Source organism: Corvus moneduloides, chromosome 6 (genome assembly GCF_009650955.1).
Source record: "Corvus moneduloides isolate bCorMon1 chromosome 6, bCorMon1.pri, whole genome shotgun sequence".
Taxonomy (NCBI): domain Eukaryota; kingdom Metazoa; phylum Chordata; class Aves; order Passeriformes; family Corvidae; genus Corvus; species Corvus moneduloides.
Genome location: NC_045481.1, coordinates 45531185 through 45557577, shown reverse-complemented (window position 1 = coordinate 45557577; position 26393 = coordinate 45531185). Strand labels below are relative to the sequence as shown.

Genomic DNA, 26393 nt, shown 5'->3' with positions numbered 1-26393 from the left:
GTGTTCTAGGAACAACTGGACATACCAGTTAGCTGTGGTCTAGTTGTCGCGGTGGTGTTTGGTCAGTGGTGGAACTCGATGATCTTGGAGTGGCCAGCAGGATCGGGGAACTGATCGTCCCTCTGTACTTGGCACAAGTGAGGCCACATCTCAAGCCCTGTGTCCAGTTTTGAGCCCCTCACTTCAATATGGATACTGAGGTGCTGGAGCGTGTCCAGAGAAGGGCAGTGGAGCTGGGGGTCTGGAGCACAAGTCTTGTGAGGAGCAGCTGAGGGAGCTGGGGTTGTTTAGCCTGGAGAAAAGGAGGCTCAGGGGAGACCGTATCCACAACTGTCTGAAAGGAGGCTGTAACCAGGTGGGGGTTGGCCTCCTCTCCCAGGCAATTAGCAACAGGACAAGAGGACATAGTGTCAAGCTGTGTCAGGGAAGGTTCAACTTGTACCTTTGGAAGAATTTCTTCACAGAAGGTGATTAGACATTGGAATGGGCTGCCTAGGGCAGTGGTGGAGTCGATGTCACTGGAGGTGTTTAAGGAAAGACTGGACGTGGTACTTAATGCCATGGTCTAGTTGACATGGTGGTGTTTGGTCATGGGTGGGGCTCAATGACCTTGGAGGTGCTTTCCAAGCTGAATGACTGTGGTTCTATAAAATACCTCAGCTCCATGTGTGGATCGGCTTCTTGCACACTGGGTGACAAAACCCACTTCTGGGACAGCACACTGAGGCAAGGCTCTCCCCAGGAGGGGGAGGGCTGCTGTCCTGTGCTGGGAGGCTGGGAGGTGGTAATCCTGTGGCAAGGTCTCGCCATGGGATTATGAGAGTCACCACCCGTGCTCGGTTCGCTTGGTTTCCTGCATTAGGGAGATGAACAGAAGTAAAAAGTTATTATTGTGCCTGAAACCCACTGGACCCAAACAAAGCAGGAGTGCTGGTTCAGCAGCAGGGCTGTGCATGGGTTGTGGCTATCCTTGTCTTGCTGTCCGAGGGCTGCCCCAGAGATCCTCAGTGGGGCTTCTGTGGTAGCTCAGGTGCTCTCAGAAAACAAGCAGGCTCACCGTGTTATAACTGAGCCAGTGCTTGGAGCAGCAGTCGGTGGTTACTGTCTACTTCCTGTACGAAGAGGAATTTCCCTCAGGGCCATGTGCAGCTTGGATTCAAAATCACAGAATCAATTAGGTTGGGAAAGACCTCTGAGATCATCAAATCCAACCTATGACCAAACACCACCATGTCAACTAGCTCACGGCACTAAGTGCTATGTCCAGTCTTTCCTCAAACACCTCCAGAGACGGTGACTCCACCACTTCCCTGGACATCTCATTCCAATGCCTGACCACCCTTTCTTTGAGGAAATTCTTCCTGATGTCCACCCTGAACCTGGACATCAGCTGGAGAGCATGTCCTCTTGTCCCGTCACTTGTTGCCTGGGAGAGGAGGCTGATCCTCGCCTGGCTACAACCTCCTTTCAGGGCAGCCCCAGCCCCGCGCCCTCCTGGGCTCGCAGCCCCTGCTCCATTTCTCCCCCTGGATTTGTATGGAACGAGCACAACACCCGCAGCTGCCCGTGCCTCCCGTTCCCTCGGAGCCCAGGGGGATGTGGCCGTGTCGGGAGGATCTCCTTCCGTGCCCTTGCTGTGGTAGCAGGACTCCTGGATATGGCTCCCCATAGCATCCGGCCCCATGTCCCGCTGCCTCTGGCACCTCCCCCGTCCCGTCCCGCCCCGGATCGCGGCGCCGCTCCCGAGAACTTTTCAGGAAGTGGCGGGCAGAGCCCAGCCCAGCCCAGTCCCGGCTGCTGAGTGCCCGGGGCCGGTGCGGAGGGGTGAGACAAGCGGGGCCGTGCTGAGCCGGGCGCGGGGCGCGGCTGCGGCTGCTGCCGGGGCCTGGACAGTGGGCGGGGGGGACGGGGCCAGGGGCAGAGCGTGCTGCGGACAGCCCGGGCCCGGCTGCGGGTGGCCATGTGCGGGCTGTGTGTGTTCGTGTGAGGGGCTGTGTGTGTCCGTGTGAAACGCTGTGTGTGTCCGTGTGAAACGCTGTGTGTATGTCCATGTGCGGGGCTGTGTGTGTCCGTGTGCGGGGCTGTGTGTGTCCGTGTGAAACGCTGTGTGTATGTCCCTGTGCGGGGCTGTGTGTGTCCGTGTGCGGGGCTGTGTGTGTCCGTGTGAAACGCTGTGGGTATGTCCATGTGCGGGGCTGTGTGTGTCCGTGTGCGGGGCTGTGTGTGTCCGTGTGAAACGCTGTGTGTATGTCCCTGTGCGGGGCTGTGTGTGTCCGTGTGCGGGGCTGTGTGTGTCCGTGTGAAATGCTGTGTGTATGTCCCTGTGCGGGGCTGTGTGTGTCCGTGTGAAACGCTGTGTGTATGTCCCTGTGCGGGGCTGTGTGTGTCCGTGTGAAACGCTGTGGGTATGTCCGTGTGCGGGGCTGTGTGTGTCCGTGTGCGGGGCTGTGTGTGTCCGTGTGAAAGGCTGCGTGTATGTCCCTGTGCGGGGCTGTGTGTGTCCGTGTGAAACGCTGTGGGTATGTCCATGTGCGGGCTGTGTGTGTCCGTGTGCGGGGCTGTGTGTGTCCGTGTGAAAGGCTGCGTGTATGTCCATGTGCGGGGCTATGTGTCTGTGTGCAGGTGTGTGTTTTGGAGTGCCTGTGCCACCACAGGTCTGTCCATGTCTGTTGGCCCCGAGGCTGCGTCTGTGGCCTCCAGAGCTGCCCTCTGGTTCCTTCACCATTGACAGCTTTACAAAGCTGTAGCAGATTTTTCTTAAACGTGTCTGTATGGGGCTGTGTACATGTTGTGCACGATGTTTTTGTAAGAAATGCTCCCCTTTATACTAAAGCAGTAGTTTCACTTTTATCCCACTGGCACCCAGTTTCACAAACCAGGTTCAGCGAAGACCCAGCACAGTTAGTGAGCTGGCTCTGGGCTCTGCTTCCTGTTCTTCTTGTTCTTACATTTCTGTTCTTTCAGGGTGAGGCATTCCTGCTCTTTCCGGGGGTGATGCCTCCCCCAGACAGTGCCTTGGAAACATCAGTGCTGCCATGTCCCACAGGCTAACACTAAAAGCACTGCTCCTCAGGGTGTTGCTGGGGCATTTGCTTGTGTCTGCTGGCCTTGGATGTTAGAGCTGGCTTTGTTCTAATTCTGCATCACTCAAAAGAAACTTCTGTTCGCTAATTCAGTCCATGGCAGAGTTTACAAAGAGCTCCTGATATTCACACCATGAGGTAGTTTAATTGCCAAGCTCAGGAGGTGTTGCTCCTGCACCACAGACGTGCCTTTTCTAACCCCGTCCCTGGCCCTGACACGTTTTCTCTGCTGCCCTTTGTCCACTTGCTTTTATCCCATTGACACTTGGTTTCACAAACGGGCTCGATGACGACCTGTCACAGTCTGTGAGCCACCTCTGGGCTCTGCTTCTGGCTCAGCTCTCCCTGCCCCAGTTTTCTTCTCAACTTGTAAAGCTTCCCACTAAGGCATCTTGAAATCTGCATTAGGCATAGGCATTTACATTTACATCTTTTAAAGTTAATATTAGTCTTTATTCTGGTGGTGCATAATTGCTCCATTCCCTGCTGAGATGTTGGCTGGAAAAATTCAGAGGTTTTCTTTAGTAGGGGAAGCCTCTGTGACATCTGTCACGCTGCATTTCTGTGCTCTCTGCCTCCAAAGCTTTCAGTAACATGCGTGTAATCTTTCCTACCATCTTGCTGTGATTATAAACTTTCCAGCCACTCTGGACTGGGGCAGGAGGCCTTCATAGTGCACTTGTGTTCTCTTTCAGAACCATCTTTCCTCCTCTCCTTGTCCCAGCTGCCTTGTGGTGCCGCCAGTGCCTGCCTGCCTGGCAAGTCAGAGCATGTCTGGACCCTGTGGATGAGATGCAGAAGATGGCAGAGCTGCTGGGGCTCAGGGATGAGTGTGGGGAGGGGACTTCGGGGGCTCCTGCCCTTGCTGGCTCCTGCCTTGCGGACAACAGACTGAACCTGGATGTTTATCCTGACGGCTGTCGCCGTTTCCTCCAGCTGTTCAAGGAGCAACAGAGAGAAGTGGTCCAGGTCGAGTTCCTCCGGCTCAGCAGCAACGATTGCCTCCTTGACACCACACTGGGCAGCCTTCCTCATCTGAAGCACCTGAAATCCCTGGTGCTTAAAGGTAAATTCTGGGGCCCATCACCATCCAACTTTTCTAGGCTCAGATTTTTTGTTAATCCTCTCTCCACATCTGCAGGACAAACTGCCCTTGGAAGTGTTTTGTTCCAGTGCCCCTTACCTCAGCTTTGGCTCAGCCTTGCTCAGAGCTGAATGCAGATTGCAACAAGATACAGCTTCTAGACTCTTACTTCCTCCCTTTGTTTCTACAGCTGCCTGGGGACCGGGTTTTTTTGGACTCTGGTTGGATTGATGTTGCAGAATTCTCTATAGCCGTTCTCTAGAAGAAGAGCATTTTTTTGCAGTTATGCAAGAAGAGGGGGATTGAAAGGTGTTGAATCTTTTGGTAAATGTTCAGCCCCTCTTTCATTTTTGGGAGTGTAATAAGCTGTCTTTGCTGTGTTTCCATCTGAATCCTTGCTTAATTGTTGCTTAGTGATTGTAGGTTTAGCAGAGTTCAAGACAGACCAGAAGAGGCTGATCAACATTTTATCTAAAGTAGGACACAGGGTGTGCATGTAATTCAAAGTATAACAACTGTTAGCATTATAAATATTAGATCATTCTTTGACTGTCTCATCTATTTATTGTGGGAGGATCTCAATACAGTTTGTATAATTTCTGTATCAGACTGAATCATTTGCTCTTTGGGAGGTAGAATTTTAAAAATAAATGAGAAAAAAAGGGGGAGTCTGGGGGCAGAATTCAGGGTTCTAGCTGAAAACTGAAAAGTCTGAGGTTTGTTTCTATATCTGTCACCAATTTCTCATGTGAGTAACTTGATTTGTCCTTTCCCCCATTAGTAAGATGGCAATAACAGCAGTACCTTTTATCAGTCTTGTTTTGTGAGATGTACACACACCCTGAGCATCCTGAAGTGCAATAAAGTAGTTCACTAAGGTCTTATGTACAAAGTGCAATGTGCCTGTTAGTTTGGTTGTTCTCATTTTGTACTATTATGGAGCATAAAAAAATGTTTGGTGCCCTCTGCTGTATATGGATATAAATAGAAAACAGTGGAGAGGGTCTATGAAACAATGAACAAGTGGAAAAGTTTGGAAGTGTCCTTTTGTTTGCTCAAATTATTTTCCATGGGTGCAGCCCTTCTCCTATTTGAGTGTCACAAGCTGGGGTAGGGAACTTGCATTCTTCCCTCTCTGTGCTATCTGGTCTACAAAATACTGAATTACCTACTTTTCCCCCACATTTTCATTGCTTTCCTCATGTCTGCCCTCCAGTCTTGCAAGGGCAGATCACAGTCCTCAGCGCTGTTTGCTTCTTGTACTAGTTTGAAAACAAACCAGTGGGAGGCACCAAGTCAGAATAACAATTTAATGGAAATTAAAGAAAAGGAGAAAAAAAAAGGTAAAAGAAAACACTATCAAACTGACAGAGTCAAGGTACAACCTGACACCCTGTTAGGCAGGGTGGTGGTAGCAGTCTGGTAGAATGGTGGCTGCAGTCCTCTGAAGCAGTGATCCTGTAGTGAAGCAGTCTGCTCTTCCTCTGGAAGTCCAGTGGTGGCTGTGTAGCTCCTGTCCTCTGGAAATCCAGTGGGAAGCCCGTGTCTCTGGTGTTCAGCCTCAGCTTATATCCACGATGGGATGCTTGGTTCCTCCCTCTGGGTGGAGCATCTCACAATGGGGTAACGAGTCATGAGGCAAAGTGTTGATTAGGCTCATTAACAGAAGATAGTCCGGAGGGAGTTATCTCTGAGTCAGGCGTCAGGACAATGATGGGCAATTAACAGAAAGATAGTCTGGGGGGAGGAGGCAAGGAAACACTGCCCCACCTGATTTCAACAGCTGATGGGGATGGTAATAGAATACACTGCAACCCAGGACATTATCCACCCCTTATTCTATTACCATCTACATTATCCCAAATCAATACCTTCTTAAACTCTAAAACACACATACATATATATATATATATATACACAGTGAAACCTACACACCGTTCTCACCTAAGATTAGGTCTCCTTGTGGTACACAACGGGTTTCCCCATCTTTCTGCATTACCCACCAAGTGCAACCAGGTCCTTGAGCAAAGACAATCCCACGGATGGGTTTGTCTTTGCCTGAGGTGGGATTAATCCAAACAGTCTTTCCTAAAATACCTCTCAGGTGTACCGCAGGGACTCTATCTCCATCCACTGTGTGCAAGGGTTCAGACTCGGCAGGACCAGCTCGATTGATGGACCCTCGGGTATTGACTATCCAGGTGGCCTTTGCTAAGTTCACTTCCCAATTTTTGAAGGTCCCCCCACCAAGTGCCTTTAGGGTAGTTTTAAGTAGTCCATTGCAGCGTTCAACTTTTCCAGCAGCTGGTGCATGATAAGGAATATGATATATCCATTCGATACCGTGTTCTCTGGCCCAGGTTTTGATGAGGCTGTTCTTAAAATGAGTCCCGTTGTCTGACTCGATCCTGTCAGGGGTGCCATGTCTCCACAGGACTTGCTTTTCCAGGCCCAGGATGGTGTTCCGGGCTGTAGCATGAGGCACAGGGTAGGTCTCCAGCCATCCAGTGGTTGCTTCAACCATGGTCAACACGTAGTGCTTGCCTTGGCGGGTTTGGGGAAGGGTGATGTAGTCAACTTGCCAGGCTTCACCATACCTGTACTTTGACCATCGTCCACCATACCACAGAGGCTTCACCCGCTTGGCCTGTTTGATTGCAGCACAGGTCTCACAACTGTGGATGACCTGTGAGATGCTGTCCATGGAAAGGTCCACCCCTCGGTCACGGGCCCATCGGTATGTTGCATCTCTCCCCTGATGACCAGAGGCATCATGGGCCCAACGAGCTAGGAATAATTCTCCCTTGTGCTGCCAGTCCAGATCCACCTGTGATACTTTCACCTTGGCAGCTCGGTCCACCTGCTCGTTGTTGCGATGCTCTTCATTAGCCCGACTCTTGGGTACGTGCGCATCCACGTGTCGAACCTTCACGGTCAGCTTCTCTACTCGGGCGGCGATGTCCTGCCAAATCTCAGCGGCCCAGATGGGTTTCCCTCTGCGCTGCCAGTTGGCCTTTCTCCAGCGATCCAGCCATCCCCACAGAGCATTAGCTACCATCCATGAGTCGGTGTAGAGATAGAGCCTCGGCCACTTCTCTCGTTCAGCGATATCCAAAGCCAGCTGGACGGCTTTAAGCTCTGCAACCTGACTCGATCCACCTTGTCCCTCGGTAGCTTGTGCAACTCGTCGTGTGGGGCTCCATACTGCAGCTTTCCACTTCCGGTTAGCGCCTACAATTCGGCAGGAACCATCAGTGAAGAGGGCATAACGTCTTTCAGTCTCCGGTAGCTCATTATATGGTGGGGCTTCCTCAGCACGAGTCACTTGCTCTTCCTCTTCTTCAGAGGATAATCCAAAAGTCTCACCTTTAGGCCAGTTTGTTATAATTTCTAGAATCCCAGGGCGATTCGGGTTTCCAATACGGGCACGCTGTGTGATGAGGGCGATCCACTTGCTCCATGTGGTGTCGGTGGCATGATGCGTGGAAGGAACCTTTCCCTTGAACATCCAACCCAGCACCGGTAGTCGGGGTGCCAGAAGCAACTGTGCTTCAGTGCCAATTACCTCTGAGGCAGCTTGGACTCCTTCATAGGCTGCCAAGATTTCCTTCTCTGTGGGAGTGTAGTTAGCTTCAGACCCTCTGTAGCTTCGGCTCCAGAATCCCAGTGGACGGCCACGAGTCTCACCAGGCACCTTCTGCCAGAGGCTCCAGGACAGACCATTGTTCCCAGCTGCAGAGTAGAGCACGTTCTTCACCTCTGGTCCTGTCCTGACTGGGCCAAGGGCTACCGCATGAGCGATTTCCTGCTTGATCTGGGCAAAGGCTTGCTGCTGTTCGGGGCCCCAGTGGAAATCATTCTTCTTGCGGGTAACCAGGTAGAGAGGGCTCACGATCTGGCTGTACTCGGGAATGTGCATCCTCCAGAAACCTATGGCGCCTAGGAAAGCTTGTGTTTCCTTCTTGCTGGTCGGTGGAGACATCGCAGTGATCTTATTGATGACCTCAGTGGGAATCTGACGTCGTCCATCTTGCCACTTTACTCCCAGGAACTGGATCTCTTGGGCAGGTCCCTTGACTTTGCTCCTTTTGATGGCAAAGCCAGCTTCCAGGAGAATCTGGATGATTTTCTCTCCTTTCTCAAACACTTCCTTTGCTGTGTTTCCCCACACGATGATGTCATCGATGTATTGCAGATGTTCTGGAGCCTCACCCTTTTCCAATGCAGTCTGGATCAGTCCATGGCAAATGGTGGGACTGTGCTTCCACCCCTGGGGCAGTCGGTTCCAGGTGTATTGCACACCCCTCCAGGTAAAAGCAAACTGGGGCCTGCATTCTGCTGCCAAAGGAATGGAGAAGAAGGCATTGGCAATGTCAATAGTGGCGTACCACTTCGCTGCTTTGGACTCCAGCTCGTACTGAAGTTCCAACATGTCTGGCACAGCGGCGCTCAGTGGTGGCGTGACCTCATTCAGGCCACGGTAGTCCACCGTCAGCCTCCATTCTCCACTGGACTTACGCACTGGCCATATAGGGCTGTTGAAAGGTGAATGGGCCTTGCTGACCACCCCTTGGCTCTCCAGTTTGCGAATCATCTCATGGATGGGAACCACAGAGTCTCTGTCGGTGCGGTATTGCCGACGGTGCACTGTTGCTGTGGCGATTGGCACCTGTTGTTCTGCAACTCTTAGCAGTCCCACGGCAGAGGGGTCATCAGAGAGGCCAGGCAATGTACTCAGTTGTCTGATATCTTCTGTCTCCACAGCAGCTATCCCAAAAGCCCAACGATGTCCTTTTGGGTCCTTGAAATATCCATTTCTGAGATAGTCTATGCCGAGAATGCACGGGGCCTCCGGGCCAGTCACGATGGGGTGTTTCTGCCACTCGTTCCCAGTTAAACTCACTTCAGCTTCCAGTACAGTCAGCTGCTGGGATCCTCCTGTCACCCCAGAAATAGAAATGGGTTTTGCTCCCACATACCTTGATGGCATCAGAGTACATTGAGCACCGGTGTCAACCAAAGCCGTGTATCTTTGTGGGTCAGATGTGCCAGGCCATCGGACCCACACAGTCCAAAAGACCCGATTCTCCCTTTCCTCTACCTGGCTAGAGGCAGGGCCCCTCTATTCCTGGTCATGTTGCATGTTGCTCCCTTCCGGTGAATACGTTCCTGAGGTCCCTTCAAGAGGATCGGTCATAGTATCATTCCGGTACCGTCTGGAGTTCTGTGTGCGGGAGACCGGAGCAATGTTGACTCTAGATGCGCTTCTTGTGGTAGTTGTCCCTCTTTTTAGTTCACGTACCCGAGCTGCTAAGGAGGAGGTGGGTTTTCCATCCCACTTACTCATGTCTTCTCCATGTTCCCGAAGGAAAAACCAGAGATTACCTCGTGGGGTGTATCCTCTCTCCCTGGTTGGGGGTCGCCGGCTCCTAATGGCAGAGACTCTTGTTGGTTCTGGTGGGATGTGGTAAATCTCTTCCTTAAGTTCCTTTTTCAGTTTCTGATGGCCTTCTTCAATCAAGCTCCGGACTTGCTCAGCCAAAAGACTTGTTTCCACGGATGAGACATGGGTGCGAAACGGGGCTGTGACGGTGTCCTCGTAAATCCTCAGTTTGTTCACCAAGACGCCCACCCTGTCCTCGCCTTCCCTCCATTGCAGTGTTGCCAGGTAACGGGAGTATATCTCTGGTCCAAGGCGTGCGAACCTCAGCCACATCTGTGACGTGCACTGGACACCATCTGGGCTCTTAGGAAATCTCTCATCTTCTGAGAAAATGATCTCCAGCACAGCCAATTCCCTCAGGCACCGGATACCTTGTTCCATTGTGCTCCATTTTCCTTGGTGCACCTGGAGGTCTTCTTTACAAAGGTACCTGTCCCTTACACTTGTAAGCAGTCGCCGCCAGAGGCTGAGGGTTTCTTGGGTTCTCCCGATCCCCTGGTCAATGACCACATCCCGGGACAGAGATCCCAGTTGCCTGGCCTCACTTCCGTCCAGAATGGTGTCATTGGCTGCAGCGTCCCAGATGCGGAGCAGCCAGGTCAGGATAGACTCGTTCGTCTGGCGGGTGAATTCCCTCCGCAGGTCTCGCAGCTCACCCAGGGATAGCGACCGAGTGATGATCTCTGGCTCTGCCTCTTCTGCTGGGTGCGAAGGTCCTGCTGCATCCTCGTCAGTCACTATGCGGACTGATTTGCTTTTTGATTTCTTCTTCTGCACGGGGGCAACTGCAATCGGTTTAGGCTGTTCTGGTTCAGTGATGGTTTGCGTGGGGACGCTGACAGTGCTTTTGGTTCCCTTCTCCTCTGTGTCAGTCTGCGTGGACATGGACGCTGTTGTCTTGCGTCTGGGTTCTTTCTCCTCTGTGTCAGTCTGCGTGGACATGGACGCTGTTGTTTTGCATTTGGTTTCTTTCTCCTCTGTGTCAGTCTGCGTAGACATGGACGCTGTTGTCTTGCATCTGGGTTCTTTCTCCTCGGTGACAGTCTGCGTAGACATGGACGCTGTTGCTTTGCATTTGGTTCCTTTCTCCTCTGTGTCAGTCTGCGTAGGCATGGTGTTTGTTGCTCTGCTCTTTTTTCCTCCCTCATCCTGAGGATGCTGTGCCATAGCTCTGATTCTAAGCATGGTGTACATGGTGCAGGCTGTACAGAGAAGACAAAGCAGAACTGACAGCAAGTTTATGCCGTCTTTGACATCCAGAGGGAATTCAATATTTTCAAAAACTGCTGTGCCTGGCCTGAAAGGCTGGAAGAAACCACTCTCTACTCCTCCCACCAGGGGCTGGGTGCGATTGTTGAGGAGATCCCAGACATAGGAGCCCAGACTAGGACAGCCAAACAAAACTGAGTATATACTCCGAATGGTATTCATCGCCTCACAGGTTATTATGCTGTAGACATAATAAACCATTAAAGCAATTCTCATACCATTCCCTGGTTTTAACAGGAGTAATACTACAGGCAGGTAGTTCCCCATGTGAGGAAAAATATAGAGAGCAAGATACAGTACCCACATAGACAAGCTGAGCACCATGGTGAATAGGTTTCCGTTAACACAAAATTGTAATTCTGACTTTCTCTCAGAGCTGCCCCACGTTGGGCGCCAAATTATGTACTAGTTTGAAAACAAACCAGTGGGAGGCACCAAGTCAGAATAACAATTTAATGGAAATTAAAGAAAAGGAGAAAAAAAAAGGTAAAAGAAAACACTATCAAACTGACAGAGTCAAGGTACAACCTGACACCCTGTTAGGCAGGGTGGTGGTAGCAGTCTGGTAGAATGGTGGCTGCAGTCCTCTGAAGCAGTGATCCTGTAGTGAAGCAGTCTGCTCTTCCTCTGGAAGTCCAGTGGTGGCTGTGTAGCTCCTGTCCTCTGGAAATCCAGTGGGAAGCCCGTCTCTCTGGTGTTCAGCCTCAGCTTATATCCACGATGGGATGCTTGGTTCCTCCCTCTGGGTGGAGCATCTCACAATGGGGTAACGAGTCATGAGGCAAAGTGTTGATTAGGCTCATTAACAGAAGATAGTCCGGAGGGAGTTATCTCTGAGTCAGGCGTCAGGACAATGATGGGCAATTAACAGAAAGATAGTCTGGGGGGAGGAGGCAAGGAAACACTGCCCCACCTGATTTCAACAGCTGATGGGGATGGTAATAGAATACACTGCAACCCAGGACACTTCTCAACAGCATGGACAAAGCCTTGAGGGCAAGGACTGTTTCCTTGATCCATAAAGTGTTGTGTGTTGGCCACTGGTAGTGGGGAAGGAGAGTGGGAGGCTTGGAGGTATATGGGCCACCCTGCTGAAGGGTGGTAAACGTGTGGGGTGGCCTGGCTCATTCTGAGCTTTGACTCCACGTGTGTTTAGCAGAGCTGTACTGGTTCGCTGTGGCATCTCCTGATTTCATAACAGGTCTTCACCATTACACCCCTTTCACTGATCAGGAAACTGAGGCACAGAGCAGAAAACTCACTTCTCGGAGTACTTTGTGATTAGTACTGCTCATTGTGATCAGTAACTCTCCATCTTGTGGACCTCTGTGCTAAGTAGTCTCACAAGAGGCTGGTGAGCTCTCCTGGTAGCACACTGACCTCCTCCTCCACTTCCCTGCATCCAGGTGGCCATGCTAGAGATGAGTTTGGTTCCTATCAGCAAGGCTCCCTGACAAGCTTGCCACCAGACTTTGGGAACCTGAGGTGTCTCACCCACCTGGATCTCAGCTTCAATAGATTCTCCACCTTGCCAAGCTGCATTCTCCACCTCCTCAGCCTCCGTGTGCTCCTGGTGAGCCACAACAGCCTGGTGACACTTCCTGAGGATTTTGGCTGTCTGAGCAAACTGACTTTCTTCTCTGCAATGAAAAACCAGCTGAAAGACTTACCTCGGAGCATTGGGGAGCTGTCAATGCTGCAGGATCTGGATCTCTCAGAAAATGCTTTGGAATTGCTGCCCGAAGAAGTTGGGAATCTGCACAACTGCACAGAGCTGGATCTCTCTGGGAATCGCTTATCAAGCATCCCAGACTCCCTAGGTATGTATTTTATTTGGGAAGAGAAGGACATGGGCTTGCCAAGCTTTTGGTACAGCCTCGGACCTGTGAGACCCTTGGTCTCTGTCCCCAGAGTTGTTAGCATAATCCATGTTACATTGGAGCCAAATGGAAGGGGTAGCCAGAAGGATCATGTTAGGTTCAGTCAGTGCCTTTGAGCATTAACATCTCTCTGGACCACAGTTTCTGTTTCTGTGGACCAACGACACTGCTGAGATCTCAATACAATTTACAATGACTGAGGATCTGGCCTGGCTGGTTTTGGGTAGCACCTGGGATTGGTAACAGAAGAGCTGAGGTTTGATGGGATGCAAATCTCGGCTTGAAATCACACTGTCCAGTGTGGACTAGTCCACAGAACCAGGCTCTGACTTCTGTTGCCCAGCTTCCTGGGTCCTGTATTGCTTTGTGACCGAGGTTGTTTTTGATGCTGTTACAGAAGTGTCCTACTTGTAGCGGGGTGCTGAAAAGCAGAGGACAGAGGAGGCTGTGCTGCCTCTCAGCTAATTCCTTGCACTCCTTTATTTAATGAACTAAAGAGATGTTAGGCTTTTGTGCTTTTCCCTCATTATGTGTGTGTTTACATGGGCTGAGGAGAGAGGGGAGTTAGAGCTGACGTGCAATGCAATTAACAGCATGGATGGGGGGGGTCACTTCTTGTTCTAACCTGCAGCCAATTTGAAGTCTCTGCGTCGGCTGCATCTCCACAGCAATCTCCTGGTGACAGTCCCTGCCTCGCTTGCCAGCCTGCCCAACTTGTCCAGACTTGATCTGCAGAGCAACTGCCTCCGTGCCATCCCTGCTGAGATCCAGGCCTTGCCATTCGTGCACGTCCGAGGCAATCCCTTGGGAGAAGCTGAACCATCCCCGCAGGCTGGTAATTGCAAGGCTTCTGTTGCTGTGTGTTCTGCCCAGCTGTTCCCTCACTCAGCCCAGCATGGTGTAGATGGGTTTGGATTAGAGAAGACAAGCAGGGGGGAATCAGATCAGCATTTATTTGTCTGGAATAATTATTAAGTTGTAAGGATACAGACAGTACTAGTTATGTGTTTATGAGGCCTATCCCAGTCTGAAGGGTTCAGTGGTCCTTGGAATTGGGCTTTCTTGGTAGGGTTTTACAGTGGAAGTGAAAATGGGATTCGCAGGAAATAGATCAGGAGAGGTCTCTGAAGGGGTCCAGCCTTTTTAGCAGAGGTGAGCACCAGTTCCTGGACTTGTTGCATGGCCCGAAGGCTGTGGTGGCTCATGCTGGAACCTCAAAGAGCAGCAATGGGTAATTCTGCTGTGCAGTTACCTCCTGCTGTCCTGAGGTTCACAGGCTGCTGAGGAGCAGCTCTTTGTCCAAGAGGAAGGTGCTGAATGAACAGGAATCTGAGCAGGGTTTCCCAGTGATGCTCATGTTCACAAGAGCAAGCACTGATTCCCAGGGGTGGCCCCAGGCAATCAAACATGCCCCTGAGAGCTGCAGGGGTGGTAGACCAAAATATTTTCTAGTTCCTTTTGCTTCTGAGTTTCCCTGGGGAAGAGCCAGCATTTTCAGTACGTCTTGGGTCCTCGAGGCCTCTCACTATCCTCATGCTGCAATGTGTTCTGGAGCCCACTGTGGTGTCACCAGGATTCCATTAGTGACTTCTGTCAGATTAGGATTAAGCCAAAACTGTTCAGCCTTTCTTGTCTACCTTGGTTTAAGTAACTGCTATCTCCTCCTCCTACCCAAATCTTCTTATTGCCACAGAAAAGTCCAGTACCAGAAGGCAACAAAGACTCTTCCTTGCATCAGGAGAGGGCAGGTAAGCCTCTGTTACTAAGAATTTGTGTAACTGTGGTGTAACAAGGTCCCAGACAAGATTGGTGTGTGGTGGGTACTGCAGGAATGTATAAGAGCCTATAGTCTCAGTAGGCCAGTCAAACACAAGTATGAGATTCTTCTGTTGATTTTTGGAGGGCTGAAGTTATTGCAGTGTCATACATTCATGCATTTCTTCTGGAAGCTTTACTGTCACCTCTGAAGGCTGCAAAGTGGTCCTGGCCTGTGGCATCCATTTCTACTTTCCTCCGGGGGCTGCCTCTGATCCTCTGCGGATCTACTTCCGATCCCTCACGCCAGATCCTCAGTGGGTAAAGCTGAGACACCATGATGTCCTGCTGAGTAGAGTCCTGGAGCTGCAGCCTCATGGGGTCCAATTCCAGCAGGTGAGGATATACCCTGGTCACCTCCTGATGAATCTGCCCTTGCAGTAGCTCAGTACAGTCTTCTGAGAGTGCCTTTTGGGACCTGTGAGACAGTTGCCCCCATCCCTGCTGCCTTTAAGTAGCTGCAGGACCACCTCTCAAAGAAGCCCTGCTGCAGAGAATCAGAAAGAACACAGCCAGCTTCTCTGGTGCTGTGCTAGCCTGGCACCTTTGCCTTCCCCACTGCTTCTAATTGAGCTGAGCTGTAACCTTTATCACTCACACCCCCCCTACTATACCAGAGGATAAGTCCAGCACCTGGCCTTATCAATGAGAATGGTTTGCATCCTTCTCTAAAGTCTGATTGTGTGCTTTGCATTCGCTGGGGAGTGGTTACACCACCAGCCCCATCACAGCTGACAGCAGCTCACTGCAAAAGTTGCTTTGCCCTTTCTGCTCAGAAGCTGCTGAACTTTTCCTGCCATCACAGTCCATAGCAGACCTGACATTTCCTGTCACCTCCCTGGAGGCTGCAGTGGAGAGCAGGTTCTTTGATTCCCTGCATACAGGCCATGCTCTGCCCTCCCTCTTCTTGTCTGCATAGGAAGTCATGGAGCAGAGCTGGGCTTGGTTTTATCCTTTCCATTGGGTATCTCACAGGAATGCTTTTTTGCCAGGAGGTGCAGATCTGGATGCCATATATCGCCCCTCAAACCCCTCACCAGCATGAGGTGGTAGTTCGAACCTTCAGCAGGCAGAGCTGGAGTGATCTGAGAACGAGAGTGAAGCAGAAGAGAAAGTCAAAGGTGAGCAGATTGAAATTGCCAGTGACAAAATTCCTTTTCCCCTCTTTGGTTTTGCTCAGCCAAGAGTGAACCCATTTGAAACGTCTCATGAGCTGTGTTTTGACCGGGTGCTATAAAAAGTAGTGGATTTGAGCTCCAGGTTTCCTCTCTCACATGGAGGTGTGTCTCCTGAAGTTGATGAGTTGCAGCCTGCCATGCTTCATCCCTGATCTAGTACTTTCTTCTGCTTGGCTGGTAGTCATTTTCCTGTCTTTATTGTATTAAGTTATATGCCTATATATTTCCTTCCCTGTCTTCTGTTACAGAAGTGGGTGGCCCACTGTTGTGTCCTTCACTTCTCTTGGTTCCTTGTTGTGTCTCGACTTGTGCAAAATGAATGCAGAGTGCCAGCAGAGGGGACATTGCTCTTCTCCAGTGTGGATCCAAACATCAAAGTGATCTTTCCTCCTGGAGTCACCAAAGAGCCTCGTAGTGTCAAGCTGCAGGTATGCAAGCTTTAAAAAACAAGCTTTGGTGAGCTCAGGTGCTGTCTCATGCCCAGTACAGAACTGAACAGAGATGTCTGCCCTAGGATAATTCATGTCTAGACGCAGTTGCTTCATGGGCTGACCCATCTCAGATCACCTTCTCTCTTACCTTCCCTGCCTGCAACATGGGCCAGGCTCCATGCTGCCCTGTGTGGGAAAGGGACCTCCAGCAGATCAGCAGGTAGCTGCTAGGAAGGGAACACAAGAAGATTTTGCCTCTTCTTCCCTTGCGAAACTGACCCTAGCAAACCAGCTCAGTGAGAACTGGGGGTGGTGGGGGAATCTAATGTAGATCCAATTCTAAAATCATCCCACTGAAATTAATTGTTCTGTAGAGTTGCTAGATAACTCTAAATGCTCTTGTAATACCTTAGTCCATCTCAGCTTGACAGGTTGCCAGACTTCAGCCAAAGTTCACTGTGCTTTATTTCTCAACGGGCCCTGCAGCAAGAGCAGCATTTGCCTGCTGGGTGCTTGAGGAACTGAGTGGCAGTGTGGGAATTTGGTGCCTGACTTCTCTGCTGCTCACTGTGCTGTCTGCCACATCCAGGTGCTGCCAGTCTCTGCAGAAGAGATACAGGAAATCACAGCCAATGCAGGGTGCAGAGCCAGTCCCCTGCTCTACCTCTCCCAGGACTCCACGGTGGATTTTCTCAAGCCAGTGAGAATTCAGCTGCCCCTTCCACCCGGGGTCACAGGTCAGCTTATTCCCAAAATTGACGAAGAGAAATGCCATATTTGGAAAACCACAAATGGCAAGAGAGAATTTTGTTTGCCTCTCCTCTTGTTACTAAAGCTTGCTGCTTTTCCTGCAGGAACAGCAAGGTGTGTCTGCTGAGTGTGTGGTGGTGCAGAGCGGTGGGAGCTGAAGGTAGTTCAGGTCCATCAGATCAGTGCTGGGGTTCACAGACCAGACAAGCTGGGAGATACACAAGCCAAATGTGTATTTAAACTGCTGGTTTTAGTGTGGCATATGGGAGAGGCACTCCTGCCCACTGAGGACATGCTTTGTAAAGGGGTTTTGATTCAAGATTGGGAATAGCTTGAAGCAGGAAATAAACATGCTGCCTCTAGGGCCCTGCCTTCTCTTTTCTTTGCTCACGAGTCCGGTGCTGAGCCACTGCAGTTAAAAATGTATGATCGTATGCTAAGCCATATCTCGCTCTGGAAACTGCTAAAAACAGCCTCAGTCATGCCAGGGATTCCTGTTTGGAAGTACCCTGAGTCTCCTAACTCCTATTTTCTCTGACCTCTCCTGGCTTTCTTGTGAAGAAATACATGGCCTTCATTATAACACTACCTGGTATTTGTATGTCTGGAGTACATCAGAATTGAAAAGTCTGTGAGATGTACATTAGAAAGAGATAGAACTTAATTAATTAACCCTAGATTTTAGTGATGAGAATTGTCTAATGAATCTGTTGGTGGGAATCAGGACACTATGATTTTAAGTCTGCATATTTTGCTAGAATATCCCAAAAGCAATGGGATAGCCTGGTCCTTTTATTGCTGCTCTTCCTTGACCAAAGTTCAGTCCTGGATGCTGAAGAGAAAGCCATGAACCCTTATTGGTGGCTTTAAAAAGTAAATCACGCGAACCTGTGGCTGGGTTTGTAAAGCCATGAATAAAGCCTTCTGCTGCATATAGCATTTCTTGATCATTGGTGTCTTTAGGGCTAAATTTGGATCCGTCAAGGCTGCATATTCTCCATGGTGACCTGGAGGGCCAAACCTGGAATGACATTACCAGTGAGGTGGTGCTGGAATTCACCCATCTTTATGCAGTGTTTGAAGTCACTCACTTCTCCTGGTAAGTGCAGGATTAGTCCTGAGGAAAATATGGGATGTTCCTCTGCCTTGCTTTTCCCACACTCTGACCAGAGGCCCTGACATTAACTCTGTCTGTTCCCTTTTCCCTTTGCAAGTCAGGCCGAGCTTAGCACTTTGTCTCTACCCATCATTCCTTACAGCTGTGTGGGTGTGACACTGGCATCTTTCTCTGGGCAGGGTCCCTCCTTTTATTTTAATTCCTTGTTTCCAGGTACTGGCTGTGGTACACCACCAAGACCTACATTGGAGGCATTGCCAGGAAGGTCTATGAGCGGCTGCGTCTGTACCAGGTGAACTTCATTGCGCTGCAGCGGAAGAAGGATCCTGAGCAAGTCCTGCTACAGTGTGTCCCCAAGCACAAGGTCTGGTCTGGTCTGCACTGCCTTGCTCCTGAGCGTCCCGAGCTTCTCTTTGTAGGATGTAAAGGCAGCAGTGCACTGAATGGTCCTGTTCACTGCCCCAGAGTCATGGCTGGGGTATGCTGTCACCTCACTCTTGGTGGTGTGATTCTGACTCACAGGGCGCTGGGGGGAGAAAAAACCTCATTCCATGCAGTGGTAAATGCATTGATTTCCTCCCCTGCAAACCCTAAGGACTGGGCTGCTAAGATCAGCTGAGCCACAGTTACTGGCCATGTATGTGCTGTTATCATCCAGCAAACATGAGGCAAAACGTGTTGGCTTAAATTTAAGTCAAAGTTTGCACGTCATGTGTCTGACATGGGCTAGTGGTGTGGGCAGCAGCACTGCTTTGTTTTCAGCTTGAGTGGTTAGAAATGGTACTTTTCCTGATGTTCTGTTCACAGTTCAAGCACTGGAACAGAACATATGAGCACTCCTTAATCTACTTCAGTGCAACATCAGGTTAGTTTACGCTATGAGTGTGAGCTAATCTGGCTGACTTTGTCAAGAAGGAGATGGGAAGTGCTCACACATTCTTTTCTGCTGCCTCTTCCTAGGGGTATCAGCCCTCAGCAGTCCCGCTTCAGATTAGTGTGGAGAATGTGTCCCTTGGCAGGCAGTGCAGCTTGGTGAGGTGAGGGTTATTTTATCAGACTGCCACTACTGGGCTGCATATCCAGCTCTGCGTAATCCTCTGCTCTGGTTGCTCCTTCTTGTGTCCTTTTGCAGAGAAAATGTATTTGAATAGTGAGTGGGTTATGGTAGCAAGTAAATCCCTCCTTGTCTTTGATGTTAAAAAGACCTGTTAAAAAGATAGAGGCATTACTGAAAATGCTTTTTTAATGGGTGTTTGTTCATTTGTTTACATCCTTTTCATGTAAAAGGATGTAAACCCTGTTGAAGGTGAGAGGAACATCATGGATGTAGAAACATGGGTCGGGGGACTGATGCACTTCAGACCAAACACAGGGTGCTGTGCTGTCATCCTTGCCAGGTTGACCCAGTGCTGAAGAAGCTGCAGGACCGCTATCGAGGACCTGAGCCATCCGACATGGTGGAGATGTTTGAGGGAGAGCAGTTTTTTGCAGCTTTTGAGCGAGGCATCAGCATTGATATGGGTATGGCAGTATTGGTCTCGTTCTGCTCCTACCTACCTCTTGTCCTCCTCTGGCCCTAGACGTGTTTCTGCTGTGGGTTGTACTCCTCCGTGGCGTTCCTCTCCGTCTCCAGCTCGCCCACTACTCACAGCAGCCAGCCCCTGGGCATTGAACTTGCCACATTCTCTGGTCACACAAGTTTTCTGTTGACTTTTCCTTATGAAAGTGCTGTTTGCAGACTTTGATTTCTTCTCATGCTCTTGTAAACCTGCAGAGGGCAATAGCCAGGGTTTATTTTATGACTGATCTGCTTCTGTAGCCAGCTATGCTCTTTTCCTGGCATCTTAGATACCACACTGAAATTCCAGTGATGATCTAGTTAGTGTTGCCCATTTCTGAGAGAACACATATAAAGCTTTTTATTTTTTGAGAAAGTATTTCTGAAATAATTCAGAGCAAAGAATTCCTCCTATTAGAAGAGAAGGAAAGAGGGAACAGGACGAAAACTCAAGATTATGTTTTATGTCCCAACATGTCCGGACAGCTGTCAAATGAGCCATTTTCTGCAAAACCTGAACACACAGCTCAGTTTCATTGGTGTAAATTAAATGAAATTTAAAGTGCACTGGTCTTTCAGTGGAGTTCGTGAGGCCAGAGTCAGTCTCTCTGTCCTGATTTAGGCTGGACTCTAAGCTAATTTCCAGAGACATACATACATGAATGTTGTACCTGATTATATTTTTTCTCTTTAGCTCTATTCTGCACCCCTGCAGAAATGGTGAAGAGATAGGTGACCTGTTTTTGTGCTTTACAGGGTACTATTGCAGTTGATTCTGCCCTCCAAGGGATAGAACTGAGATGGAAAGGAGGTGCCAAGGAGGGACTTGACTCCATGTGTCATCCTGCCTTGCCTTCCATTCTTGAACATGATCTCTACCTTGTGGTCATTCTCTTTTTTCACCTATGGGATCTGCTTTCTCCACAGTCAGTGTTTTCTGCTTTCCTCACTGGGGAAGGGAGGGTTGCAATTCTTTCAGCCACGAGCATGGAGGCTGCTAGTGGATGATAGGCTGTTGGACAGGCTCCAAAAGCTGCACGCTTTTCTCCACAAGTTGAATGCTTCCTGCTTCTCTGCACAGATCGCCCCGACTGTGTGGATGGACGTCTCTCGTTTATTTTTTACTCTCACTTGAAGAACATGAAGGAAATCTATGTGACCTCCCCTGTGGACAGAAAAGGCCAAGCTGTAAAAGGCCAGGTGAACAACCAGTTACACTGACTTCTTGTTTCCTCCTTCATCATTGCTTTTCCAGTACTCCTCATAATAATCTCTGAGTGCTGGGTATGACTCTTTTCCTACCCTCTTTCTCTGGCATTGTATTTCACTGACTAAAATCTGAATAATCAAGAAGTGTAATCTCATAAGATCACTCATCACTTAACTGTCTAACTTACATTCCTGCCATTAATTTTTGGGGTGTTGGGAGAAAGTCCAGCCTTTATAGCAGAATCTCAGTGCTCCTCCCAGTTACACCTAATTGAGGCCATATTTGTGGGCTAAGGATAGATGAGAATGCTGAATTAATTCTTTCCCAGATGGAAAAGACATGGTCCCAATAGGCTGGGCCACTGTGCTTGAATCAGAGTCTCACTGCATGCTTTCTCTTTGCAAAGGTCTCTTTCTACCGAGGGGCAGTTCCAGACAGCATCCCTGAAGATGCCAGCAGGAGGAGGAAAGGTCCAGACTCCCTCTGGCTCGCTACTCTGCCCATCAAACTGCCTGTGAGTTGTCTCCTACAGAAAAATTAATCTAGATGGGGTAAGAGCATGGCCTTCCTGCTCAGCTAATTTTGTTTTCCTGCATGAGAAGGCATGTAATGAATGATCACAAGAAATAGCTGCCCAGCCATGTCATGGTAGAGATTTTTCACTCCCTGTGAGTGAGCTCTTCTGAAATGAGAACATGAAGAGCTGGGAGTGGTCTCCGTCTCTCCTGCTCATCTTGCCTGTCGAGCACAGGCTTGTTGGATGGGTGTTCAGAGAGGGTGAATCCTTAGAATGAATGAGGCTGTAGTACACAAAGAAGCTTGCTGTAATTAAGGGAAGTGTCTGTTTTGCTTATAAATTTCTTAGTCACACAGCTCATGCAGCAGGAAAAAAAGAAAGGAATGGGATGAGGTAGTTATGCTGGATTTGAGCATAGACATTGAGTGTAGGTATTCTGGTGTGAGCTTTAAAGGCTAGGCTGGATGTTACAGTGAGAAATGCAACTTTTACTTATGGAATTTAAGTGACATTTGAGCAGCCTAAAACAATAAATACCTTGGTAGGCTGAATGCTTCCCTTCCAATCACGTGCTGTGATCTCACATCCCGTTCTGACACACGCAGTCTCAGCTACAAACCTAGACTAAGTGTCCTCTTACTGCTGAGGCAAATATACTTCAGGGATGTGGCTTATTTTAAACTGCTCTGTAAATGCAGGAAAGGAAATTTCTGGTGTGAGCTATAACTATGAGCACTATGGTTTGATATTTTCCTGAGGCAGTGAGCAGTGCTGGTCACTGCCAGTGTGAGTCCTCCTTGCTTCTTACAGCCTGTACCTTCAGCCCCAAGAACTTCCTTTCTCCCCAGTAGAAGGAAGGAAATTTCACTGTGGAGACTGAGTGGCCACACACTGTCTTTTATGAAAACCGATGGTAGAGGAAAGAATGTTCATTCTCTCTCTTCTTTGTGACGCAGCAACTGAAACCCCGCTGGGATGAGAACCCCAGTCCCCTGTACAGCTTCTCCTTCCCTCCCTTGAACCTGGGCAATGCTGAGACCGGGTACCTGACACAGGCAAACCTGCTGAGCATTGCCAGGCGCGTGGGAGCTGACTGGCAGAGCATCGGCCTCAACCTGGGCCTGACCTACCAGCAGATTGAGCGCATAGGATACAATAACAGGTGAGATAGGACACGGTAATCAACAGTGATGCATTATATCTGTCTGTCCATCTATCTGCAGTGTAATAGTATAAATCAGTGCTTGGCTGGTTGAAAGTTCTTCCACTGTAATTGTTTCACTGGATAAAAGAGGGGTTGACTAATGGTTCTTCTGAAAATAATACCTTTTATAATGGGAAACTGGTTATTTTCTCTTGCCATTATAAAACAAAGCTTTTTTGTTTGAAAAACAAAATTGGGAAATAACAAACCTGATGAGCTTTGTATTTCAGCTGAGTTGCATTCCTGTTTTGTTCTGTGATCAGATTCCTGGCCAGACTCCATCTCGTACAATGAGAAATGATCTATGGCTTTAATTGTGAATATCATCGTTATTCAAAAAGAGCTTGTTGTACATCATGGGACACATGCAGCCTGGCCAAAAAGCCAAAGCAGTAGGAGAGAATTAGACTTGTTACGATCAAGCTACTGTTCCTGTGAGGAAATTATATTCAAAAGCAGAATGCCTTAATTTGATATTTCCATTAGGAAAATATTTTATAGAGAAACGTTCATGCAGGAACTGCAACTCCAGTATGCTGGGTGGGGAAGAGGCAGGCCCACTGAGAGCTTTGTGTGTCTGGATGGCTTCTTTAAGGCTCTAGTCATGGGTTGGGACTTAGGTAAGGCCTCTTTGGTTTGCTACTCAGCAGAGTGTGTTGGTTACTTCTGTCCTTCCTCTTTTCTTCAGAGAGGACCTCAATAAGCAGATCCTGGACATGCTTTTCTCATGGGCTCAGCAAAACTCAGAGGATCCTGACTGTGTGAGCAAGCTGATTACAGCCATGAAAGAGAGTGGCCGGCAGGACATCGCTGATGAGGTTGAAGCCATCATTGAGCTGGGGCGGCAGAAATACAGCGAGTCCATCCGCCGGGTGGGCCTGGAGCAGGAGAGCAGCACTGAGGACTCTGCAATAGCTATGATGTAGCACCTAGCAGAGACAAGTGGGGTTTGTATGGGACCCCTCCTTGTACCCAGAGTCATGGTGCCTGGGGGCTGCTCCCTGCTCAAAGGCCAGTGTCTTCCTGAGGAGCTGGGCATTGATTCTCTCTGGTCTGTACTCACATGCCACTTCTGCTGGTCCCAGGAAGTTTAGGGTGCACTTGTGAACCTTTTTTCTACTTCCACTTCACGACCTTGAGCTTTAGCTTTCAGAAACATGGAGAAATTTAGAGACTGAAGTGTCCGTCTGTCAGCTGAGTAGTGGCTTAAGTAGTGTTTGATGAATTAGTACTCATGTTACATGTATTTATTTATAACTTATTCCTGAAACTGTATTCTGCTGGAAACACTTGGTGTGAGCATTTGTGGGTCCATTTGTGCTACAGTGCTTGATGGGAGAGTGGAGGTGTAGTCATGTTATGAAGGCCTGTGATGTGGTGGGGACTGCTCAGCCATTTCTGTTAATGATGGGTTCTGCTCACATGAAAATGTGAACTGTATTCCCCATGAAAATGTTTTCTATTTTTTTCCAAATCTCTTCCAGTTCCCTTTAGTCCAAACAAAACCTAAGTATTTCTGGGGAAGAAAGAAGAAACCGATTTCTAGAAAATTGCTCTTTTTTTATGTTTTGCTCCAAAAGCTGTCACAAAACAAATAGGCTGCTGCACCTGCAAGCACCTTTTTAGATGAGACCTACATACTGCTGATCTTTGGCAAAGTTCCAGTTTTAGTTTATAAGAAAAAGTAAAAATCCATGACCTGTTCTGGGAGAGACTGATGTAAGTGAAATTAAAATTTCCCTTGCAGTTTCCAAGGGGTAGTCCTCACATCCTCCCAGTGAAATCAGACTGTGTGGTAGTGAAGGTGTGACCCCTCCTGAAGTTTGGTGAAAAGCATGACTTAAATTTACATTTTAAAATCTGGTCTGACCAGCTGTGAAATAAGGCACTGTTGTGGGTTTGGCATGAACCGTGCTGAGCTAACTTCCCAGTTTTTCAGCCTGAATATCTTGTATAAGGCTGAAAGCATTTACTGCTTTTTTGCTGCTTAATCATTGTTACTGAGGTGCCCTTCTCTTCCTGTTCCCCATCTCATAATGGCCCTCAGTTAATGACCCACTAATGACAGTGGAAAATTACGTGCAAGCTTTTTGAAAGACTACTGTCACCTCAGTAAATTCAACTCTTTCAAGACAGGTTTGAACTCAGCGTAAGTCTCTAAGCATTACTTAAAGGACTGTTCTCAGTCTGAAGAAACAAAAGTGTGTTTAAAAATGCCAGGTTGCAGCACCCAAAGTCAATGTGCAGTTGCAGGTTGGATAAATCCTGGCATTTTCTTCCCCTTGTGAAGAATCATCGGTGGCTTCCCTGATGCTGCTTCAGGCCTGCCATCAGTATTATTGAAAGAGAGGCACAAAATCGTTCTGCTTTTTTTCTCATTTAAGGCTGTTCTAACATCTCAGGCTACAGAGTGCTTACTGTCTAGTGCAGAGCACTGGATAAATACGTGCAGACTTGAGTTGTCACCTTGGGCCAAGGGACTTCCTTGGGTCTGGTTTCTTAGGTTGTGCTGCCCTCGAATCTCATGTTGGGTTCAAGTCAGCAGTTCTCTTTTGAATGTACATTTTCTCTTGTATTCTCTGTTATATGTTATTGTTTGTAATTTTCATGGATACCAACAAGGTATTTGTTCTTCAGTTTTGGAGAGATGCATTTGAGCATATTGCTCTCACTGGGAATAAAATCAGCACTTGACTGTTTCACAGCATGGTCTGCTATTCCATAAATGCCTTGAGTTAGATGGAGACTGATCCCTTTAAACCTGCTGGCAGGAGGACACCGGTGAGCTTGGCTGTGCTGTGCAGAAATGGGAGAACACCTCCTGTTTGGATAGTGGCAGCTGCAAAGACACAACAAACTTCAGCTGGGTTAATGGTATCCCTGGAGGGTGGCTTTGCTGCAGTGGGACTAGGCCGGGAAACACAACACTCAGGGCATGAGCTGAGGCTCGGGTGGAGCAGGTCTAGAGAGTAACAAGGCTATTCTAGAAGGGACAGTGTGCAGGGTAAGCCTGTCCTCCAGTGGAGGTGCAGGAGAAATCTACAGGAAGCACAGGGGAGCATCCACAGCTACAACAGGATGAAGCTTGGCTGCACTGAGCTTTCCATTTGTCATAGTTAGGCCCCAGCTGAGTTAGGCAATGCTGGAATAAAGGGTAGGTAGGCTGGACTCTGTGGACGACTCATTCAGGCATCAGCAGAGCTACAGCTCTTCCAGAAAACAGCTTAGTGCCAGGAGAGAGGAAGGTTAGTGCCAGGTGTTCAGGTTACTCTTGCAATAGCCTGGAGCCAGGCCAGGCGACAGCAGATAACAAACCCTAGACAGTATCATCAATAGAACAGCTCTTCAGGATTTGGGCTGACAGCTTAAGGACAGGTAGGTAACTACTGCAGACAAGGATTGTTATCTCCAGTCTTTCCCTGCTGAGTGGTAGCTGCTGGGCTGGGCCTCCTTGCAGGCATCTGGCTTTCTCCTTGAAGTGACACCAAAGCAAGCACCCAGCTGAGGACTCCAAGGGTGGGAAGTCAGAGCAACTGTTCAACTGCTCTTTCCTCAGCTGACTTGGCAGCAAATATTTGAGCTGGATGAGAGTCAATGGAAAACATTATTTTGAGGCATGTTATCTTTATCAATAATCTCTTTGAGGCACAGTAAGTCTTTTCTAAGCCTGTAGCTGCTATGGCTGGTAACAGTTGCAGTAGATGGTTGAAAGAACAAAAGGAATTACTAACCTGGCATTTATCTTTTGAATCAAAATAATGGCATTCCTTTCTGAATTCTGTCATGAATTCATCACATATTAGAGTAGTATCTTTCTCTTTCCAGCTATCTGGCTTTTCTTGGTGCCTAATATG

At 48.9% G+C, this 26393-nt stretch overlaps 1 protein-coding gene across 1 annotated transcript; it reads left to right on the top strand.

Annotated features, from left to right (window-relative positions):
- The first annotated feature begins 1755 nt into the window (after positions 1-1755).
- Positions 1756-25246, top strand: PIDD1 (p53-induced death domain protein 1). The gene is made up of 16 exons (XM_032112981.1): positions 1756-1824; positions 3779-4149; positions 12286-12699; positions 13391-13594; positions 14453-14507; positions 14709-14910; positions 15567-15695; positions 16001-16180; positions 16773-16920; positions 17897-18032; positions 18264-18414; positions 19448-19571; positions 20690-20808; positions 21225-21332; positions 22292-22497; positions 23228-25246. The coding sequence occupies exons 2-16, from the start codon at positions 3876-3878 to the stop codon at positions 23463-23465; spliced, it is 2688 nt and encodes an 895-aa protein (XP_031968872.1). The 5' UTR covers positions 1756-1824; positions 3779-3875; the 3' UTR covers positions 23466-25246.
- The last annotated feature ends 1147 nt before the right edge of the window (positions 25247-26393 follow it).